The sequence below is a fragment of the Ambystoma mexicanum genome, chromosome 5p, assembly GCF_040938575.1.
Source record: "Ambystoma mexicanum isolate Mex_15411 chromosome 5p, UKY_AmexF1_1, whole genome shotgun sequence".
Classification (NCBI taxonomy): Eukaryota; Metazoa; Chordata; class Amphibia; order Caudata; family Ambystomatidae; genus Ambystoma; species Ambystoma mexicanum.
This window is the reverse complement of record NC_090930.1, coordinates 105,708,034-105,727,798: the sequence shown is the minus strand read 5'-3', so window position 1 is coordinate 105,727,798 and position 19,765 is coordinate 105,708,034. Positions and strand designations below refer to the sequence as shown.

Sequence of the window (19,765 nt, the reverse complement as noted above, 5' to 3'; positions counted from 1 at the left end):
TCCCCTTTTGCGGTGTCCGAAGCCGGACCCGAGTTTGGAGCTAACCAACAGGACAGCATGTGTCCAGGTGACTGGTGTTTGAGATGTGCAGAGATAGAAGCGCTAGAGACAGCAAAGTGAAGCAAGGTAACGCTATGACAAGAGGAGACCCCTATATTGCTGTGGGTGTGAGAGCTGGCGCTCCTGCACGCCGTTTGACGGAGATGTGCCGCTGTTCTCTGGTGCCAAGACAGTGGTGACGTCACTCGTGGTGCTGGGGGGACTCGGTGATCGTTTGGAAGGTGACGTGCTGATCTGAAATCAGCGCTCCCATGTTAAGGTTGCCATGGTTGCCGTTATAAATGGCTTGATGATTGGATAGGGGAAAGCACCTCTAAGCGTTGAAGGGATGTGATGACGTTCATGTCTACAGTTAAGAAGAAAAACACTTTGTTTGTATTTTGTAGAGACAGCAAAGTATATCCAGATATGTGAAAGGATGCCTCCCCGACGTGGAACAATACATGTGCACATGTTAAATACACTATTGTATGTATAGGGAGAAGTTTTCACGGAACACCATGCACAAGGAGACGATTGTAACTTTATTCGATGTGCACAGAATTGTATGATGTGTACGTTTGATTTAGAATTGGTTACAATACGTGTAGTGCTAAAAAGCGACAATCAATTGTGTGAAGAGTAGCGTGCATGCATTTATAAGTAGTGGAATTAACATATTTGTGGATTTGCAGGGTATAGGTGCTTGGCACCTATGGACTTTTAGGAAACAAAGCCACTGGCTTTGTAAAGGCAAGTTAAGTGCCATTGTGTGTGTGGAGCTAAGAGCAGTACTATTGTTAATTTCTTTTGAGGATTATTAGGATAGAGGTGCCAGCCACCTAAGGACTTTTAGGAGTTAAAGTAATTTGGGTTAATAAGAGCATGGGGAGTGTAAGCGTGCTTAGAGTAAAGCGCTGTGAGAGGATAGAAGTTGAGCGCTGTGAGAAAATAAAAGTTGATTCCGAGGCACTGAAGGACCTTTAGGTATTAGGTCATTTTTTGAAACTGAGGCAGTAAAGGTCCATCATTTTATCAGCTGTATTAACTAAGCATTTAACCTGAACTAACAACTTGACAAGCTTTCTAAAAATCAGGGGGAGATGGGATGATGCGACAGGTAATGTCCTAGTGTTAGCAGAACCTCCTCCAGCTTCCTATAGTTAAGAGGCAGCCAGATGGAGCTCATCCAGGCCTCATCTCAAGGGTTTATGACTGCACAGTGAACCAGATTTCAGTTTAGCTGTAACTGTTAGGGTTAATCAAACGAAGAGGTACGTTTCAGCTTAGAAAGGGCAGTTCGGAACAGTGAAAATGGCTTTAAAGTGCAGTGGATCTGTTAACAGTTAACAAAGAAAAACAAGAATAAAGTAGTGGTACTTCACTTCGACCTCTGATGATATCAATAAAAGAAACCTTGAAATATAGTCAGGTGAACTCTCATGCTATTAGATCATTTACTATTATTCCTTAGCTCATGCCCACAAACCAGGTATCGCATCTTAGAATTTTTCTGATGCTTATTTTGCACCGTAGTGTAGGGAATACCAATTATATCACCCTACATGCATACAGCTCTCCTACATTTGAGGTCTGCAGACAATAATTGCCCTATGGCCCCAGAGTGACATATGAGGCCCCTTTTAAAGTCGAATACAGTGGCTGAATGACCCCCACACTGCTTAGCAACATGTTGATGTGCAGGAACATGTGTGAGATGGCACAGCATTCGAAGAACACATGTCCTGCAATTGGAGAGCATACATGGAGCTTGTACTTATTTGAATGGTTCTCCTATGGGGCGAGTGTGATAGAACTCATAGCATGTTTTAAACACACTATCAGTGACTCTAAATTTGAAAGCATGGCTGGTCTTATAAATACCATGGATTTCGAGGTCAGGCAGAGCTAAACATTGCTAATACTATGTGGCTGATATTTAACTATAACTATCTTCCCAGTGCTACTAAGGTAGAAAACAAGGGGTCTGAGGATATGATTTATGCTGGATAAAAAGCAACGCTATAAAGAGACGACATTACACTAGTTCTTCTGCATAAGGACTGCCCCACTAGAGGGGCAAGACTTGTGATAGTGTTCTCTGGTCTGAACGGTTGTGCAGTGTGTGCCACTCTGCCTAACAGGCACATCCTGCAGATAAGGTGGCAGATGAAACACTGGACATGAACCCCAATGGGTATTCAACTATTCAGAGGTTTCAAAACAGCGAAAAAGAGAAGTGCATCTCTTGTGCAGTTCTCGCTTCTCAAGCTAGTCACATTATCTGTCAGGTGGCAGGCTGATATGGAGACTACACAACAGGCAAACAAGTCAGCTTGTGTAAATCAGCACGTGATCACACCCCCGCCCTCCCAATGCCCCCATCCCACTCCAGTCTTTTAATCATTCTAGAGCAAGAGCCACCAATGGCTTCCTGAGGTCGCCCTGGCTTTGTGTTTAGCAGCAGGCTGTGGACATAATGTAACTGCCCAGTGCCCAGCTATTAACTTTTGAGTAATAGAAGAAATTATATAAAAAGTGAGAGTGGCATATAAAGAACACCCTCCTTCTCCTTGAGGGACCCCCTATGGTGCTGATCCACAGTTGTTATACAGCTCTATGAAGACATCCAGGTTCGTCAAATACCAATGACTGTCTAGAAGACCTTTTTGTGCTGCACTTGGGGAAACATGGCATCATACCTTTTTTGGACAACAGTGTTCTGCTGGACTGGGATCCATCCTCTCCTGTGCTGCCAGGGTGAACCTTGGTGACACCGCCTTTGCTGCTACTCATTGGAGGGATTGGTGTGATATCGTCATCACCTGGTAAAAGAAGCGGAAGGTTTCTCGTGGGGTAAAGAAGGAAGAACAATCACAGCTTTTCCAACATTGCTGCCAGAGATCAAACATCTTAAGCACAATCCTTTTCAAATGTCCTCACAACAGCAGATCACCCCACAACAGCCCACCAATGGAGGTACCCCTGAAGCTGTTCTCCGATCCCCATTGCCCTCCTTAAGTAACTACTGCACTCTCCCAAGGTCCTAAGTGCTTGTGATCGCTGAGTGTTCTCATGGGATCAGTGTCCCTACGCCAGACTCTTGCTTGCCAGACTGGCATACGTTGCCTACACATCTGACCATATGTTTCTGTACTGTAAGTTGTGACTAAATGTATGCACTGCATGTCTGTGCCCTCCATCTTGATATTGGGGGCAGCCCCCTCTTCATCACCAGCATAAAGTAGCAACCACTGTAAGAGGTGGTCTATGGTAAAGCTCCCAGTTGTAGGGCAATAGGACCTTGCGTACAGTGCATCTTGTCAAAGCGCTATTTTCTTGCAAATAAATAAATGCAATCTTAAAATAAACAAAAGGTACATATAAAATGGGTCTCGGGTGAATTGCCTGCAGGACGTTGCTTGCTGCCCACTTACCACAGAGAGCTCCTTTTCATTGCTGAAGAGCGGCTGCATAATATCCCCAGTGGGCCACAAAGTGATGGTGAAAGGTATATAATTAAGCAATATAACCCGAGGGGGGTGGGGGGTATTACCGGCCAGGTAATGCCTCGGGCGTCATTTACAAGCCATAGCAAAGCACTTTACATAAATATTTAGGTAACATCTACACATATATACATTCCTGCATGACGTCATCAGTAAAGGCAGGTTGGGGAAGATAAAGTGGAGTGTTAGAGACTCCCCTTTATGCCTTAGTATGCGAACTTTAGCCTGGCCTGCAACAGTTCCTCTAATAGAATAGCTTTTAAGCTCCTGGGTCGGGTGGTTATTCAATGTTTATAGGAACCAATAGTGAGAAGGGGAGGAAGCGTAGAGGAGACAGACAGGAAGCCTGTTGAGAGCTGATGATCACAGAGTCTAATAAGAAGAATTTAGAAAGATGTTTTCAACAAGACCATGGACTGGGAGGATAGCTCAGGGGCAACGTGCTCGCCTTGAAAGCAAGACGATGCGGTGCAACACAGGTTCTATCCCCGGTCAGCCGTAACAAACCTCTGGGTATTAAGCGCGTTAGAAATAACCAATTACAATTACCATGGAAACTAAAGACGAAGAGCAGAAATGTAAAGAGAGCGATTTTGCATACAGCGCAATCCAGCATAGTGGCGGTACGTTGAGGTGGGAGAGCATCTGGTGAGGTCACAGAGGGCCTCATTAGAACCCAGGCGGTAAGGGGTTTACGGCGGCGTAAACAGCGCCGACCCTTACCGCCTGATTCCGAGGTCCCTTAGCGCCATGGAGGTTTTAACACCTGCAGGTGTTAAAATCCATGGCGCTAAGGGACCTTGTTGTTAATTACGCCACCGTAATTTACGGTGGCGTAATTAACGCCTTCCCCACTCCCATTATGCCCTATGGGGCAAAAATGGGAATGGGGAAGGGTAAATGGGTTAATGGGGACTTACCGCCCCGCCAACCTCGGAATGGGGCGGTAAGTCCGCCAACCACCATGGCGTAAACGTAGTTTATGCCATGGTGGTAAAGGTACGACCCAGGCGGTAACTTACCACCTGGGTCGTAATGAGGCCCAGAGAGTGCGTGTCAACCCCAGATACGTACAGAGGCGATAACACACTGCAGAAGACAAAGTGAACAGAGATATAGAGAATATGGTCCTTGTGAGGAAAAAAAAAACTCCCCTCCGATCTTATCTCTGCTATAACCCATTCTTAACATCTTTCTGAACAGCAACTACTTCAACAGGGGTCTGCCAGTGGAAAAATGTGTGATGCCATGAAGTAATTCTACGGTAACTCTGCATAATCGGAATTACCTTTGACACAGTGTTGTCCTGCGGAGTTTCCTCTGAATTACAACCTGTCTCGGAATTACCGAAGAAACTTATCCGAAACTCGAAAATTCTGCTGATTATCAGTGAAGTTACCATTACTGCTGTGTCCTTCCCCGGAATTTCCGGCTACAGAGTTTATGAATCCCTCAAAGTGAGGCCCAGCCACAATACACAATCCAGGCCAGGCCTGTGTATCCTCTCCCCATTGCACACCCTGCCTAACCAGCAGGAATTGTGCCGTGCTATCCAGTTCCATCATGATTCCTCCTATGATGGCCAGGCAGGTCTCCATTACCCCCCTCCACTGGAGTAGGCCAACCATGGCAGCAGCAATTCACCCCAGCCATTGCCTGACCCCACAATGCAGGCCATCTAGGACTGTCTCAACAGGATGAGCAGAGGCAGGCTGAGATGCACTCCATGGGCTAGGAACAATTGGGTCATTCTCAGGCCATGCAGGACTGTATCCAGAGGCAGCCAGGCAATTGTCACAATCCATTGACAAGCTGTGCAGGAGCATGGAGTGCAGCAACGCAAGCCAGTGTCTCATGAGTCAGAGGGTGCGTAAATTGGCTGAACATCTGTCTTCCTCCCATGAGGCCATGTCCAGGGCCATCCACCTCACCATGGACCATGTCTGTGAGCCACACAGGGGAGTTTGAAATTAACTACCCGTACTGAGGGTTCATTAGTCAGCACCCCACCCACGCGCTCACAGCGCCGTATAGCATGTGACACAATGTCTGCTGACAATGTGGACAAGAATTTGCACTAGTGGGATCATGTCCAGGGGCTAGTTTGAGGGGTGGGACCTTGTGTTGTGGATCAGTTTGTGGGGTGGTTGGTACAGTTGGAAATGAATGTGTGGGTTGTGAGTTTGTGTTGGGGATCAGTGTGTAGGTGGGTGGTGGAGTTGGGGATCAGTGTGTGGGGTGGGAGCTTGTGTTGGGGATCAGTGCGTGGGGTGGGTGGTAGAGTTGGCAACAGTGTGTGGGGTGGGTGGTGGAGTTGGGGATCAGTGTGTGGGATGGGAGCTTGTGTTGGGGATCAGTGTGTGGGGTGGGTGATGGAGTTGGGGATCAGGGTATGTTAAGTTCAGAATAAATCACTGTTTGAAGTAGTGTCCCTGTAAGGTGATTATAATATGGTTGAGTAAGTTGTGTATTCAGTGCCTCATTGATGCCCTCACTGTTGCATGGGTGCATGGTGAAGGCCAATTGTCCATGGGGTCCTTGCAGGACATTGTGCATTCCATCACATCACATTAAATGCCATGTGGTGAACTGTTTACACCTTTAGATTCATCCTCACCTGAGCTACGGTGTAATTAGGCTTCATCTGGTGGCATTTAAATGTGCCTTCAAGTGCACAAGTAGTGTATCTTTGCAGTGATGAATACTATCTTATCGACTTCATCCGGTTTGCACATGAGGGCAACACCTGTGGGGTGTAGGCACCTGATTCTGGCTTTCACAAATCCAAATGTGCACTCAATGCATGGCCTTGTCCACCTCTGCGCATCACGGTAGGCCTCCTACTGTGGTTTGCTATGGTTCTAAACATGCATCGTCAGCCATGGTGACTGTGGGTGGCCAGCTTCTCATGCAAGACATGCATGGACTGTGTGAGGTTGATGTGACTCTTCATACATGGTACAATTGCAATCAGTCACATTGCAGGATTCATCATTAATTAAGGATTTGTCAGGGTCATGTCATCTGAAAATCACGTTTCAGTTATGGTGTTGCAGTGCATTTTTAGTATGGTTGTGACTAGATGCGTTGTGCTGCCTTGCATGGCAGTGTACCTGTCATTACATAAGTACTGTCTTAGTTATGAGGTGGGTCAGGCAGTGTACTAGGTCTGTTCTGTGCACTTCTGTCGTTGCATCATGGGACTTGTAGTAATTACAAATTGCTGAATATTTTCCCACCTATCACCCAGGTCGATGATGGTGGGGAGGTGCGGACTGTAGATAGTCACTGATTTGCTGACAGTTGAGTTCCATGGGGGTGGGCGGACACGTGGAATGTGTGACCCCCATGCCATGTGTCTCCTGTGTCTTTGTGTTGCCTGTCTCCTTCAAGGCTGGGGTCTTGCAAGCTGCTGTAGCAGTAGGTGGGGTAAGAGGTAGTGGTGCCCATAATGAACGGTTGCTTGTGGCTGCATGTTGGCTGGATGTGTGTTGGGGGAGGGTGTGGCCGTTATATACTCCTGTGGTGATCTGGTGCACCTTGATTTCAGTGACCTGTCTGCATTTACCTCCACCATGTTGGTGGAGGTAAATAAATCCTGTGTTTTTGGCTGTTATTCCTCTGATTTCTGGAGGAAATTCCAGGTATTCCTAACTTGTAATTCGGTGGAAATTGAGTGTTTTTTTTTAGGTAATTCTGCAGACGGGCTTGACCACAGAGATACTCCAGTTTTTGGATGAATTACCTCTGGAGAAAATTCTACTGGAGGAATATCTGCCTGTGGAATTAATGCCAATTTTGGCTCACTCATAATTTGGCGTAGTGGTAACATTTGAGGTATCTGAGTTACCTCTGTTAGGGTAAATTCTGGGCAGGCAAATCCATGCTAAGGGTCTGTGGACTCCTAGCTCACGGACAGCCCCAAATCCTTCCCAAAGAAGTTGAGGTCCACACAATAGCAAAGAGTTTACTGCGTTTTTGTTATTCAAAACACACAGGGGTCATATGCACGGATGCAGGTCCAGGCACATCTAACTGCATTCTGGCTCGCAGGCCAGTTGATTAGACTTGTAATATCATAGTCTGCATCACTCAGCAGGCTCCCTCCCCAAACCTAACAGCACTCAGGATTGGCCCATAAGTGGTAGTTCCAGTATAGGAACTTATAGAGAGATGGTATTATTGGATGCTGCTGCATCAGGTGGTGTACTTGGATCATCCCTAAAAATTGCTACTCTAAAAATCTTACATTGGGTGAGCCTTGTAATTGGTCAGTAGCCCCCGCCATCTGCCCCTAGACCCGAGGGTCCTGATTGATCATGCTGCAGGCCCCCAAGTCTGGGGCAAACTCTGTTCCCAGCCCGCAAAACACCTGTTTGCTCTACATGTATACTATGTGTCAGCAAGGTGCAACTATGTGTCAATACAATATGTGTAGAAGACTAATGCCATGAGAGCGTTCGATTCTCATACAAAGTGGCTGGAGGAGAGCAAGTATGTTGCGAACTGCTGTCTGGCCGTGGGACGGCTGCTCTTTCCCATCCTCCGAGCCATGGCCCAATATCAGCTCTGGCCGAGTCATGTGGTTGGAGACCGCTCTTTCGGGCTCAATCAATTCGAAATAGCTTGTATTTTGCAGGGAATCATCTTTGCTGCAGCCAGAGTAACCTTGGCTCTGTGTGTGGAATGTCGTTTGCAACATAATAGCCTTGGCCGCCGTTGTTCGTGCCATGGTTGTTCTGCTTGAAGAGCATCTTGTGGTTCTGAGATTCGTCTGAGACGATAATGGCCTACTGCAGTTCCCTATGGCCTGTTCTGGCTCCTATTATATTTTTCCATGATGTACTTAGGTTAGTGTGGGGTATGGTCAGTCAGGTCCCTCGATTGCTCCTATCCTTCCATAGGGTTAATTGCAAGTAAGCATCTGCAAGAAAGTACTCAAGCTCCTCTGGCATCTTGCATTTCTGTGTTGCTGTAGCGAGCCTAAGTGACAAAATAATATATGTGTAGACAGTATGTATATGTCACTGTCCTCTAACTCATAGAGCTGTACGCGTGTGTTCTTCATGTAGATTGGTGTATGAGTGCCCCAACTGTGTAGATTGCACGTGTGCTTCCTGTCTAACGTAGCTATTACATTGTGATTTCTCTAACGACTTGAGGCATGGCTTCGTGGTGAGGTTAGTCAAGTCTGTCCATGCGGTTGTCTCCAGTTCTTTCTTGTATCTATTTGTTCACTCTAGGCACAGTTCGTATTACTGCAGGATTGTATGGTTGGCTGGTAGGGTACCTTTCATGGTGTCTGTCCATGGTGAGTGTGGTGGGATTTGGTATAAGTTTGTGGGATCGGCGGCCATATTGTCCTGGTGCTTCTTCCGGTTCAGTGGTCTTTCAGGGCTGAAGGCATATTCGGATTTTCCCTCTTCAGTCCCCCCTCTGGTCGACTTGTCGACCACAACATTATGATTTCTTCTGTCGTCCATCAAGCGCCACACTTTTGTGATTCCAGCCAAGTGTCCATAGTAGTTGACATGATCTTCAAATGACCAATACATATAGACACATCCACCTCTGGGTCGGCAGTAAACAACTTTACCTATGTATTTATTTGGATCGCATGGATTCTCAAGTTTCATTGTGGGTGGATACATGTCTGATTCTGTTATCTGCTGTTTTAGTCTTTCACATTCTCTTTTTATGTCGTCCATTTGCTGATCACTGTCCAGGGCCATGAGTAGTTTCATTCCAACCACCTCTTCCGTAGTCGATTTGCATTTTGCCAGACGTATCTTTATTCCAAACAGGGAACTACTCCCTTGATCAGTCCTCCAGCTAGTATCTTTAGGTCATCTAAAAGTCAGGACGGCATCCAGGACCAGATGTACGAGAACCTGCGTCCGTCTTTCTTCGTACCCTTAGATTCTTCTTCCATCTTGGAAGAAGAATGGTGTGCATCTGTGCCAATTGTGCTACTGCTTCAGAAAGAGTGCCATTGTCTTCGTCATTTGCCGGTGTGAACATGCAGCAGGAACTCCCTATCTTGCCGCAAACACCTCATTCCATGGTCATGAGGCGAACCAGGACGTAACTGTTCTGTAGCGCCCCCAGTCAAATTGCTCTATGGTTTTCTTTTTTTTTCGGTGAACCTGTTCACTGTTGAAATTATAGTCATCATCAGCTGCCATCTTGTATTCTGATGCCACATGGCATTGGCATAAGTTTGACATCTGGGGTATATTAGTGCTGAGAAGAAAAGCAGTCCTGCTGAAGAGCCTGTGAGATGGTGGTACCTCATCAAGTGCCATCCCTGACTGCCCTCAAAGTAGTTTCCTTCTCTTTTTACTCTCTGGAGTGCCTCCTTATGGTTAATGGCGTTACCTTGCGGGTGTTGTGTCGATAGCAGTGATCTCTTCATCCTACCGTTTCCTTCGTACATTTTAGGGAAGTCGTCTATCTTGACATGTTTCTTAGGCACTACCAATGAGGGTATGTTGACATGTGCCAGGGAGCATATCCCTCCCCAGTTTGATGGTAGTTAGTCATAAGCTTTGGAAAAACAGGCCCAATAGTGCTCCATCAGCACCGCCGTACCAGTTCCCATTTCTGTAATCTTCTCTATTCTTTGGCACCCTTCATTTTTCCTTACTTGATCATCGCCGTCATGTTGGTAGCACAAAGCAGGTGTTGTTTGAGGTATTACTGTGAGTGGTCCATCTTCTTTATCCACCCAAGTCAGCAGACTCACACTTTTGGCCCATTCTTTGAGGCACTTATCATTTTCTTCCTGGACCTTGTTTATGGCTTCTTTTATCAACAGCAGAGCCTTACTCCCCATTATTCCATCCTCCAATCCATCCTTTGTGTATACCTTCCCATACACCAGCACCTGTGGTCGTTCCCAAAAGCCGGGTTCTTTACCTATTTCCCTTGCTCACCTCTATCATGGTAGGTATTCCATTGTTACTGTTTTCGTCTCTCCCTTTTCTGGACCATCATTTATGTATCAGAGCACTTCAATGTGCTGCCAATAATTGTTCATCATAGGTAATGTCTTGAATGTAATGAAATTATCTTCATAGTTAAATGTTACCTTTGACCTCCATCTTAAGGTTGCTGTCTTCCCTTGGAATCTTCCCCATGTTTGGAACATTGTGAGATACAGGAGGCATTGTGCTGTTGCTACTGGTACTTCTGTTGCTACAAAAGTCCTGGAGATGCTCATGGCATATGGGATCAGTGAGCAGACATAGCTGCTCTCCCCTGAAGTATCCTTACCAATTTCTGCCATGTGCTTATACCACATGTTGTTTATGTGTCCAGTACCAGTGAGGTATGTGTCAATTCCATTAACATTTGTGTCCACACTGCGCTTACCTCTCCTTACCTTATAAGCAGTGTCTTCTGTTCCACCTGACACAGTAGTTCTTGCAGCTTGGGTGGGGGGCAGTTGCTAGGAGGCCAGTTGATCATAGTAACCACACAGCTGTTACAATAACTTTTATTAACAGAACCATTATTTCTCTTTACTTACACCGCTATTGCGGCTGATGAGATGATAAAGTTGCCCGCCTAAAAATCATGATAAAAAGCGTTATTGTATTAGTATTTGTAATTACTTTTAAGCTCTGTGTACTAAATAATCATTCAATGCCCATGCAAACATTTCTTCCCATATTTTCCGTATGGATCGATGTCTAAGGTCCTCATTAGAACTCTGGTGGCGGCCGTGCTGGTAAAACCAGCACGGCCGCCACCGGAGTTGTATCCTGGTTCGGCAGCCACATATGGGCAACTTACGGGGTATTCCGACACCGCCGTATCCGGTAATTGCCCATTCGCGGGCGCCGGTACCGGTACATCGCCATTACATTGAGCCCTCTAGGGCTCAATGGCAATGGGGATGCCTGTAGCACTGGCACCATTCAGAATGGTGCTGGTGCTACAGGCATGCTGTGATCAGGGGCGCCGCTCTGCACGCCAGGTCAGACTTGGCGTGCAGTGCGACACCCTCAAGCACAACTCGTAGTCTGCCGGTCTGGAAACAACGGTACTGGCAAGCCTACCAGTACCGTTGTATCCGGGCCAGCAGACTTGTAATGAGGCCCAAAGTGTGGGCCGGACAGGATAGACACGGTGCTGAAGTTGTGGATATGTTTATGCTATGTATTCAAGGAATGCGTAGTAGTATATTTGTGTTGGCTGTGGTCTAAAATGTGTCGGCCTTCTTATGGTGTGGATGTATTGTTGAGACAGTGCTTCAGGATTGTCAATAGGAAGCAACATCTAAATTAGATCCTCATACCTACACCTACCAACAGTTATACATGTATAATCAACAGTCGCAGAGCCCTGCATGTGCAAATAAGAAGAATGTTAAGAAAGGGTAAACACAGTGTGATGAATAATGAGATTGCGAGTGTGGAATGATCAAGTTAGCTTATAGTGCTGCAACATTTTATGACTTTCATTCAAGGCACCGGAAAAGGTTTTATGCAATAAATATATATCATCCATGAATGCTGACTTTTCTTATGTATGGGTGCTTTTAACTTACGGTCAATTTGCATCAGTGTTGCAGTGGGAACATAAGGTGACTGGGAGCATCAGACAATAGGGTGGCTAGGAGTCTCTATTAGGGATGGGGAACTTTCAGGTTGATGTGTGTCTGGGGCACTAATGCTTTCTTGGGGGTTGCTTGTTGCTGCAGGGATGGCCCTGTCGATTCCTGTGGAGTCGCCTTGGGGGGAGGCCAATACTTTGTAGGTCTTAACGTCTTGTAGATGGGACCAGACGGATCATCCTTCAAGTTTAACAGCTCTTTCTGTGACTGCCTCAACTATGTGTGGGTCCATGAAGCGAGTCGCAATGAACCGCCTCGTAACACTTTTGTGCAGAACCTGGTCCCCTATTTTAATGGGCAGTTCCTTTTGTTCTTTGGATATGTTGTCAGGTTCTTGTGCATTGTCATCCAACCACTCCTTTACCTGTTGTATCTGACAAGAAATAAAGGGCTCTAGAAACAAGTGAATTCACATTCTCAAACTGTTGCTCTTGCTCACCCCACACTGGTTTCATCCCTCTGCTCCTACATGTGCAGGAAATATGACCTAGCTGCACGCAGGTCCAACATTGGGATGGCTCTCATGCCTGCCCTGGGAATCCTCCTCCTCCCTCGCCCTGTCCCTGTTGCACTTGCTGTGGGTATCCCTTGAATCCCCCCTGGGTGGTGTGATGGAGGTCCAAAGCCCCACTCTCATTGGAACCCTCCCCTTTCTCTATAGTTATTTAGGTGAGTGCCCATTCCCATGTACCCTCCTCCCATTTGTGGTGTGAATTGCTGCAGAGTGCTGTACTGTTGCTGTCATTGGAGCTGAGGTTGGGGTTGTGAAACTGCCATCTGTGCTTGTGGGGCTGGGCTTGTTATAAGTGCTCCTTAATAAATGAGTAACTAACGAAGGTGAAGAAATGTTTGTTTGAAACAATAGTTTAACTCCTCTGTTTTAAACTGTAGTTTTCAATACTATTTAAATAAAAATGCTCCTTCTAGTGCATATTTGGATCATTTCTTATGGACCAGCTTAGCTTCATCTGCCTTCATCTGCCTTCCTGTCTTCTGCCTTTTGCTTCATCTTTTCTTGCCATAGTCTACGATGGTGTCCTATTGTGAGTTGCATTTCTGACCTAGCCTTGGGCTCCATCCCTACCAATTTTTTCAAACGTCTCTGTACCTGCTCTGGTAACCCTTGTATCAAGATGTGATAAAAAAAGCAATTGTTTTATCCCACAGCTCTCTGGTTTCGAGGCGCCAAATCTCTTGAATCTCTTGGATTTAATTAACAGTAGCTTCATCGCCACACATCTTGCGTGACGTAATGGCTCCTATATCTGATGTGTTGGGATATTGTGTTCGTAGTGCCTGCCATACAACGTGTCTGCAATTTGCAAATGGTGATCCTACATGCGTTGTGTTTTGTGTTGTCACCCCTGGGAACAACCAACTCTTGCAAATGTCACCTCCTGCGTCACCCAATATGGATACTAGCAAGCCCTTGACGTCACCCACTGCCAACCTGTCTCCCGCCGTCATTTTTTCCATTTCATATAAATCCATTTTCCCGCCGCCCCACATAGTGAGGGTAGCCTACATTTGATGTTCTCCTTGTCTGTGTGCTTCCATTGAACATACTGTGGTCTGTTCCCTCCCCTTTCTAATAAAGGCATCTGCAAGTACGCTGCCCTTTCTTCAGGTTTCCTTCTGTACTGCCGTATCTGAATAAGTCCGCTCTTGTGCTCGAGCTCAATTCCTATGTCTGTCAGTTCTATTGCATGTGGCAGATGTGGAGTGTCCTGTGTTTCTGTGTGCCCACCCAGCGGGCACGCGTGTCCTATGTTTTGTATGATCGCGGCCCTATCCCTCCTGTATCCTGGAAGGTTCCGGAGGCTGTCATTGTAAGGTGTTTGCAGAGCTTCCTTGTCTGCTGCGTCTTGGGTTATGTTGCCGGTGTCCTGTTCCCTGGCCCTCTCCATTTGTGTTCTGCACTCCCATGACATCCCAGTGCCGGCTCGTGTTATATAGAGTTTACTAGGCCCTTCCCTTTTTTCGTCACTGATTTTACTGTCTCCATTTGCGACCTCCTCCCCATCGCTGCAGAATCTGTTAGAGAAGGTCAATTTACGTGGAACTAGGTAGCGTACTGTTACTGTGTCTAGATCAATGTTCGTGAAGCCGCATGTGTTCTCCTCCTCCCGTACCCCCAAGTGTGTGACATCGCTCCCCGTCGTATGCACCTTAGACTTACTTGCGCTGCCCACTGTGCATCCGTTACGGTCCTGCCTGTTCTGTTGTCCTCCCCGTTGCTCCTCATCGCGTCTTTTGCTGCCTAGCTCCTCCTTTACTGCTTTGCTCACCTTCTTGAGTGCCCTCTCGTCCTCCCTCTGCTCACGTTCTCTTGCCAACCTTGCCAACCTTAACTCCTTCAAGTGTTACTTACGTGTTTGTTGTAACAATATTTTCTTTCTCCAAAACGCCATTTCCCTTTCCGTCTCATCCTCTCCCTTCTCCTCTATTTCCTCTCTCCTTTTCCTCACCTCTGCTATTTGCCTTGCTCCCTTTGTGTTTTCTCTGTCACGTTCCCTCCACTCTCTCCCCAACAGTCTCCCCAACAGTGCCAAACGTTCCTTCCATACCTGATCCTGCAGTTCCAGATCCCTTGCTGAATATCTCTTCTGTTCTCTGACCTCCCCTTCTAGTTTCACTTCTTCATCTCCCCGTAGTTGCTTTTCCCTTACCCCATGCATTGCCCTTCCTCTATACCCCTGTCCCAACTCCAACTCTTCTATTGCCCTATTTGCACCTTCTGCCTCCCCTGTTGTGACCCCTTGTAATTTCAAGAGTACCTGTGCCGCTACCCATTCGTCTGGACCTACTCCTACAAATTCATTTTTTACATGCTGCAGCCCCTCCTCGACGAGGCCTGGGCTGTCGGCCTTCTCTCCCATCCCTTGTTGCTGGACGCTTGGGCCATAAACCTTTGGGGTATATGGGGCCGGTTTATACATAGGGTTTGAGTATCCTTCTGTTGCTTTTAATTCTCGTGGTTTCCTCACTTCTTTTAGTTCCCGTAACCGGTATAAGCCTTGATCCTCCTCCTCCTCTACGTCATCGGAGGTGACGCTAGGTGGTGCAGCAAGAGGAGCGCAGGAGTCCTCTCCCTCCTCCTTGACCCCCGGCAAGCTCATCATCCATGGTCTATCCTCCTGGAACATACACCACATTTCGAATATCTCCATATGGTTAGCTAACTTCTTCCCCTTGTATGTGCTCTGTAAGTGGGTCAGTAGTGATTGCAGCACGTCTTTGGAGAAACTGCTGTTAGGTGGCCAAAGTCTTGCTATCTTTCCCTCCGTATATTTGGACCATTGTATGCTGTATTTTACTATTTTGTCGTTATAGGTAGGCAGTGTCTTGCAACAGTGCTGGACTATTGTTCCTGACCCGCTATACGTTGTACCCCCCACCCCTCTATGGTAAAACATTGCACTCTTGTATTTTACCTAAACTTTTAGTTGAGGATTCCGTTTCTCCACTGTCACCACAAGGATAAAAAACGTTGTGCATTATCCAATGCAGTTTGCCTTTTGTTGTATACGGGCCTCCGTGGCCCCGCAGCTTACGCAGTGTACTCTTGTGCTGCCCCGCCTTCACCAGAGCTGCCATTGTCCAGCACACCACCTCAATCCTGCGAAGGCGCCATCCACGCACTGCCGCTTGTTCACCTGTCTAACAATCCTAATACCGTACTGCTAACCCGTTTACAACGCAATGTCCTATGCAATGGCCTATGGGTGACGTCACCAAACTAATCTTCACATAAGAGAGAAAGATACTTTATGCGCACACATAACAACAACCTGTTACTTCAGCCCCACATCAACAACCCACGACACCCAGAACCCCACAGCTGTCTTCCCACCTCCCAGGAGTGCAGTATGCTTGTCAATTCAATGGAATTGAACTGCACCCGCTGCGTTGCCCGACATGTGATATGCCTCTGACCAAGGAGACTTAACCAGTTAATGCACCTTCCACAATCTAAAATAGCTCCAGCTAACTCTTACGGGAATAGGCCATCTATTCACCAAACTAAAACACCCAACTAATAGGAATAACACATCTCTACATATACACTCATGACCCAAGCCTATCGAGTGAACAATCCCTGCTTGAAACAAGAGCCTGCTGCCTCGCGACCTGAACGCTGACTAAACACAAAAAGGGGACTTCTACCTCTGCTCCGATCCCTATGCCAGTACACGTGCTATCAAACACTTCAGCACCAACATTTATTGCAAATTTACAATCCCCTCGTTCTAAGTATACAACCCCTACCCGCACAAGAATAGGTTGCTTATTGCGTGGACCACACTTACTTTTGTTACACGTCTGCTGGCGCCGCTCGACCGCTGACTCCTCTCTCTCAGCTCGTCTAGCCCCCTCTGGACTGCGTGGACTCCTTGCCGACTATGGGCGTGACACATTTTGAAGTCGGCTCCTGATGACCAATCTCCAGTGGCGCTGTCCGGTTGTCTCACAATTCCTGTAGTCCTCAAAGGTCCGATGATTAAGGAGGCCGCACCTGGCCAGGCTGACGTCACAAACGATCTGGCTGGGGCCTCCAACTTGCTAGGTTAAATTTTGGGCATGGGCAGGCAAAGCCGTGCTAAGTACAAAACCCTCTGCATTGTCCACAAGGGCTTCTGGGGCTTCAACTCTGTGTTCCTAAATATTTCCATTCTCAAGCTCCTCACTCATCCGCCTCCAACTTTCTCAGGGTCAGTCGCTTCTCTAAGCAACAAGTTGGTGGGAGATCTCTTTCCTCAGCTGGGGCCTCCCTCTGGAACAGCCTCCCTGCCTCCCTGAAACTTGAGGAGAATCGTCTCTGATTCCGGAAGCACCTTAAAATCTTTCTCTTTGCTTCTGCTTTTTCTCCTCTCCCCTGCTGACTCCCTAGCTGAAACTGCTCTGGTTACCAGGCCACCCTCTATACTCGGTGCCCAGGTCCCTTTCCCCACCAGTCGCACAACTGCACTGCCTTCCTAGCAACCCCCACACTTGGGGACAGTTTTCTGTATCCCTACAGTCCCACTATCAGCACTTGACACCTGATGCCTGCACTTACCCCTGCACTTGCTACCTGCTGGCCTTACTTTTACATACTGTAATTTATTCTATTTTTCCCATGTACTGCACTGTCCCCTCACCCTTCCCATGCACTTGCGCTATCTGAATGACACCTGGCCCAGTAGGAACGTTGTCTTTCTTCCTTCTGTTCCCCCTCTCTTGCCTGTACGTGTGTGTTCTTTGTGTAGATTGGTTTGAGTGTCCCGACTGTGCGGATTGCACATCTGCTTCCTGTCTAATGAAGCTATGTCGTCGTGATGTCTCTAATGAATTGAGGCATGGCTTTGTGGTGCTGTTAGTCAAGTCTGTCCATGTGGTTGTCTCCAGCTCTGTCTTGTGTCTCTTCGTTCACTCTAGGCAGGGTTCGTATTACTGCAGGATTGTATGGTGAGCAGGTTGGGTTCCTTTCGTGGTATCTCTCCATGGTGGGAGCAGTGGGGATTGGTACAAGCTCATGGGATCCTCAGCCATATTGTCGCCGGTGCTTTTTCCAGTTCGGGGGTGTTTCAGGGCTGAAGAAATATTCAGATTTTCCTCTTCACCTCCAATTTTACCCCTTACCATCATGCTCGTAATGAGGCCCTAAGGCTCTAACTATAACTGCACACTTCGCCGGTGACTTGAAGGTGCATCTCCCATGTAGTCACCTAATGTTAAAATAAAATCCTGTGGAAAAGGTCCATAATTTGATCAGCTGTTATATCTAAGCATTTAACCTGAACTAACAACTTGACAAGTTTTCTTAAGCTCAGAGGGAGATGGGATGATGCGACAGGTAGTTTCTTCGTGTTAGCAGAACCTACTCCAGCTTCCAAGAGTTAAGATGCAGCCAGGTGTAGCTCATCCAGGCCTCATCTCAAGGTTTATGACTGTACTGTGATTTAGCTGTAACATTTATGGGGTCATAAAATGAAGAGGTATGCCTCATCTTAGATGGGACCATTCCGAAATGGTGAAAATGGCTGTAAAGTGTAGTGGATCTGTAAACAGTAAACCAAAGAAAAAAAATAATAAAGTAGTGGTACTTCGCTTCTGATAGCTCCTTCTCACTTAGACCTCTGATGATGTCAATAAAAGAAACCTTGAAATATAGTCAGGTGAACTCTCATGCTATTAGATAGCTTGCTATTTTTTATTTATTTTTTATTTTTTATTATTGAATTTTACTCAGTTAAACCTGAGTTTTATCAAGGTTTCAAACCCGCTGAAGATGATAAACAATAAAACTTCTTTCACTCGAATCCACCAAACCGCTGGTGCATCTCTCTGGTTTCGAGTAGGGATAGCTGGAGTTGCGTCATAAACCTACTCCCTAGCTAGGCTCACTGTGGGCCGATGGCTGGTTTATCTGGTCGAATGCAAGTTCTCTTAGTTTGACCATAGCCACCGTCCATCTCGTTGTCTCGCCAGAGATCAATCTGTTCCACAGATCGTCAGGTTGAAGCATCCACGGGTTTGCAATCAGCGGTAGGAGGTAGGTGCTTCTATTCTCTTTAGTTTTCGGACAGTCTATCACAAGGTGCTTTAATGTTTCTGCCACTGATTCCTCTTTACATAGACGACAACTAGTGTCACTTGTGATTCCTCGAATCCTTATGATCTCCCGGGTTAGGAGTAAATTTAATCTAGCTTTCATGAAACATTTTCTCAATCTTTTATCCGGAAATTTTTGACAGTCGTTCTGTGGTTTTTTCAACTTATTAAAAGTTGGTGGTAGATGGCTTAGAAGTTTGTTCCCCACCGCTTTCTCAATTGTCAGGATCCAGTCCATTTCTTCCATTTTTCTTTTGATACAATTCGGATTTTCCTTTAGCTCTTTTTCTGTACAGGCTATTTGTGTTAGTTCATCTTTTCTGGCCTTTACCCATTTTTTCAGAGCTTCACATTTCCCTATTTCAATGTCTTCCTTCATGATGTTGTAAGTGGGTAGAGTATCAGACATGGTTATTTTCCTATACAGTCTCATGGCGCTTTGGTCTACCATAGACGCTAGTGACACTAAGCCCAGTTCTCTCCTGATGGCCGGCATCGCGGTCGATTTAGGTAGGCCTACCAGTGATTTCCAGACATGGCCCTCTAGTTTGGTCCAGAGCTGACGTGGGATATATAACGAAGCTTCCATTCCATAGGCAAGAGATGGTACTACTTTTGCCTTATAAAAGTTTATCGCTGGAATTAGGGAAAACTTCCCAAACTTGTTGTCGACAGCTCTTGTTTGTGAGGTTAAGAGTTTCGGTTTCTCCCACAATTGGTTTTGCAAGGTCTTGTCCGTTCCTGAGCTGTCTATCTGGATTCCAAGATATTTGATGTTCTTTACAACTTCAATTTTAGTCTTATCAAGAAACCAATTCTGTTGTTTCGTTGGTTTGCTCGGTGCTTCCTCAATTACCAATATTTTCGTTTTCATTTTGTTTATCTCAAGACAGTTTTCTGCAATGTATTTCTCCAAATTTGCTAGTTTTCTTTGCAGCCCCACTTTGGTCTGGTCTATCAGAATGACATCATCAGCATACAGAAGTCGAGCAATCGCTGTTTT

The 19,765-nt window shown here is 46.4% G+C and overlaps 1 protein-coding gene across 10 annotated transcripts in view; it reads right to left on the bottom strand.

Annotated features, from left to right (window-relative positions):
- Positions 1-19,765, bottom strand: part of LOC138480764 (uncharacterized) — an 807,842-nt gene that overhangs the window by 314,685 nt on the left and 473,392 nt on the right. For all 10 annotated transcript variants that reach the window (XM_069612499.1, XM_069612500.1, XM_069612505.1 and 7 more), the window contains one exon: positions 2,742-2,864. In XM_069612499.1, coding sequence (XP_069468600.1) covers positions 2,742-2,864 — 123 coding nt within the window. The remainder of the gene's footprint in view (positions 1-2,741; positions 2,865-19,765) is intronic.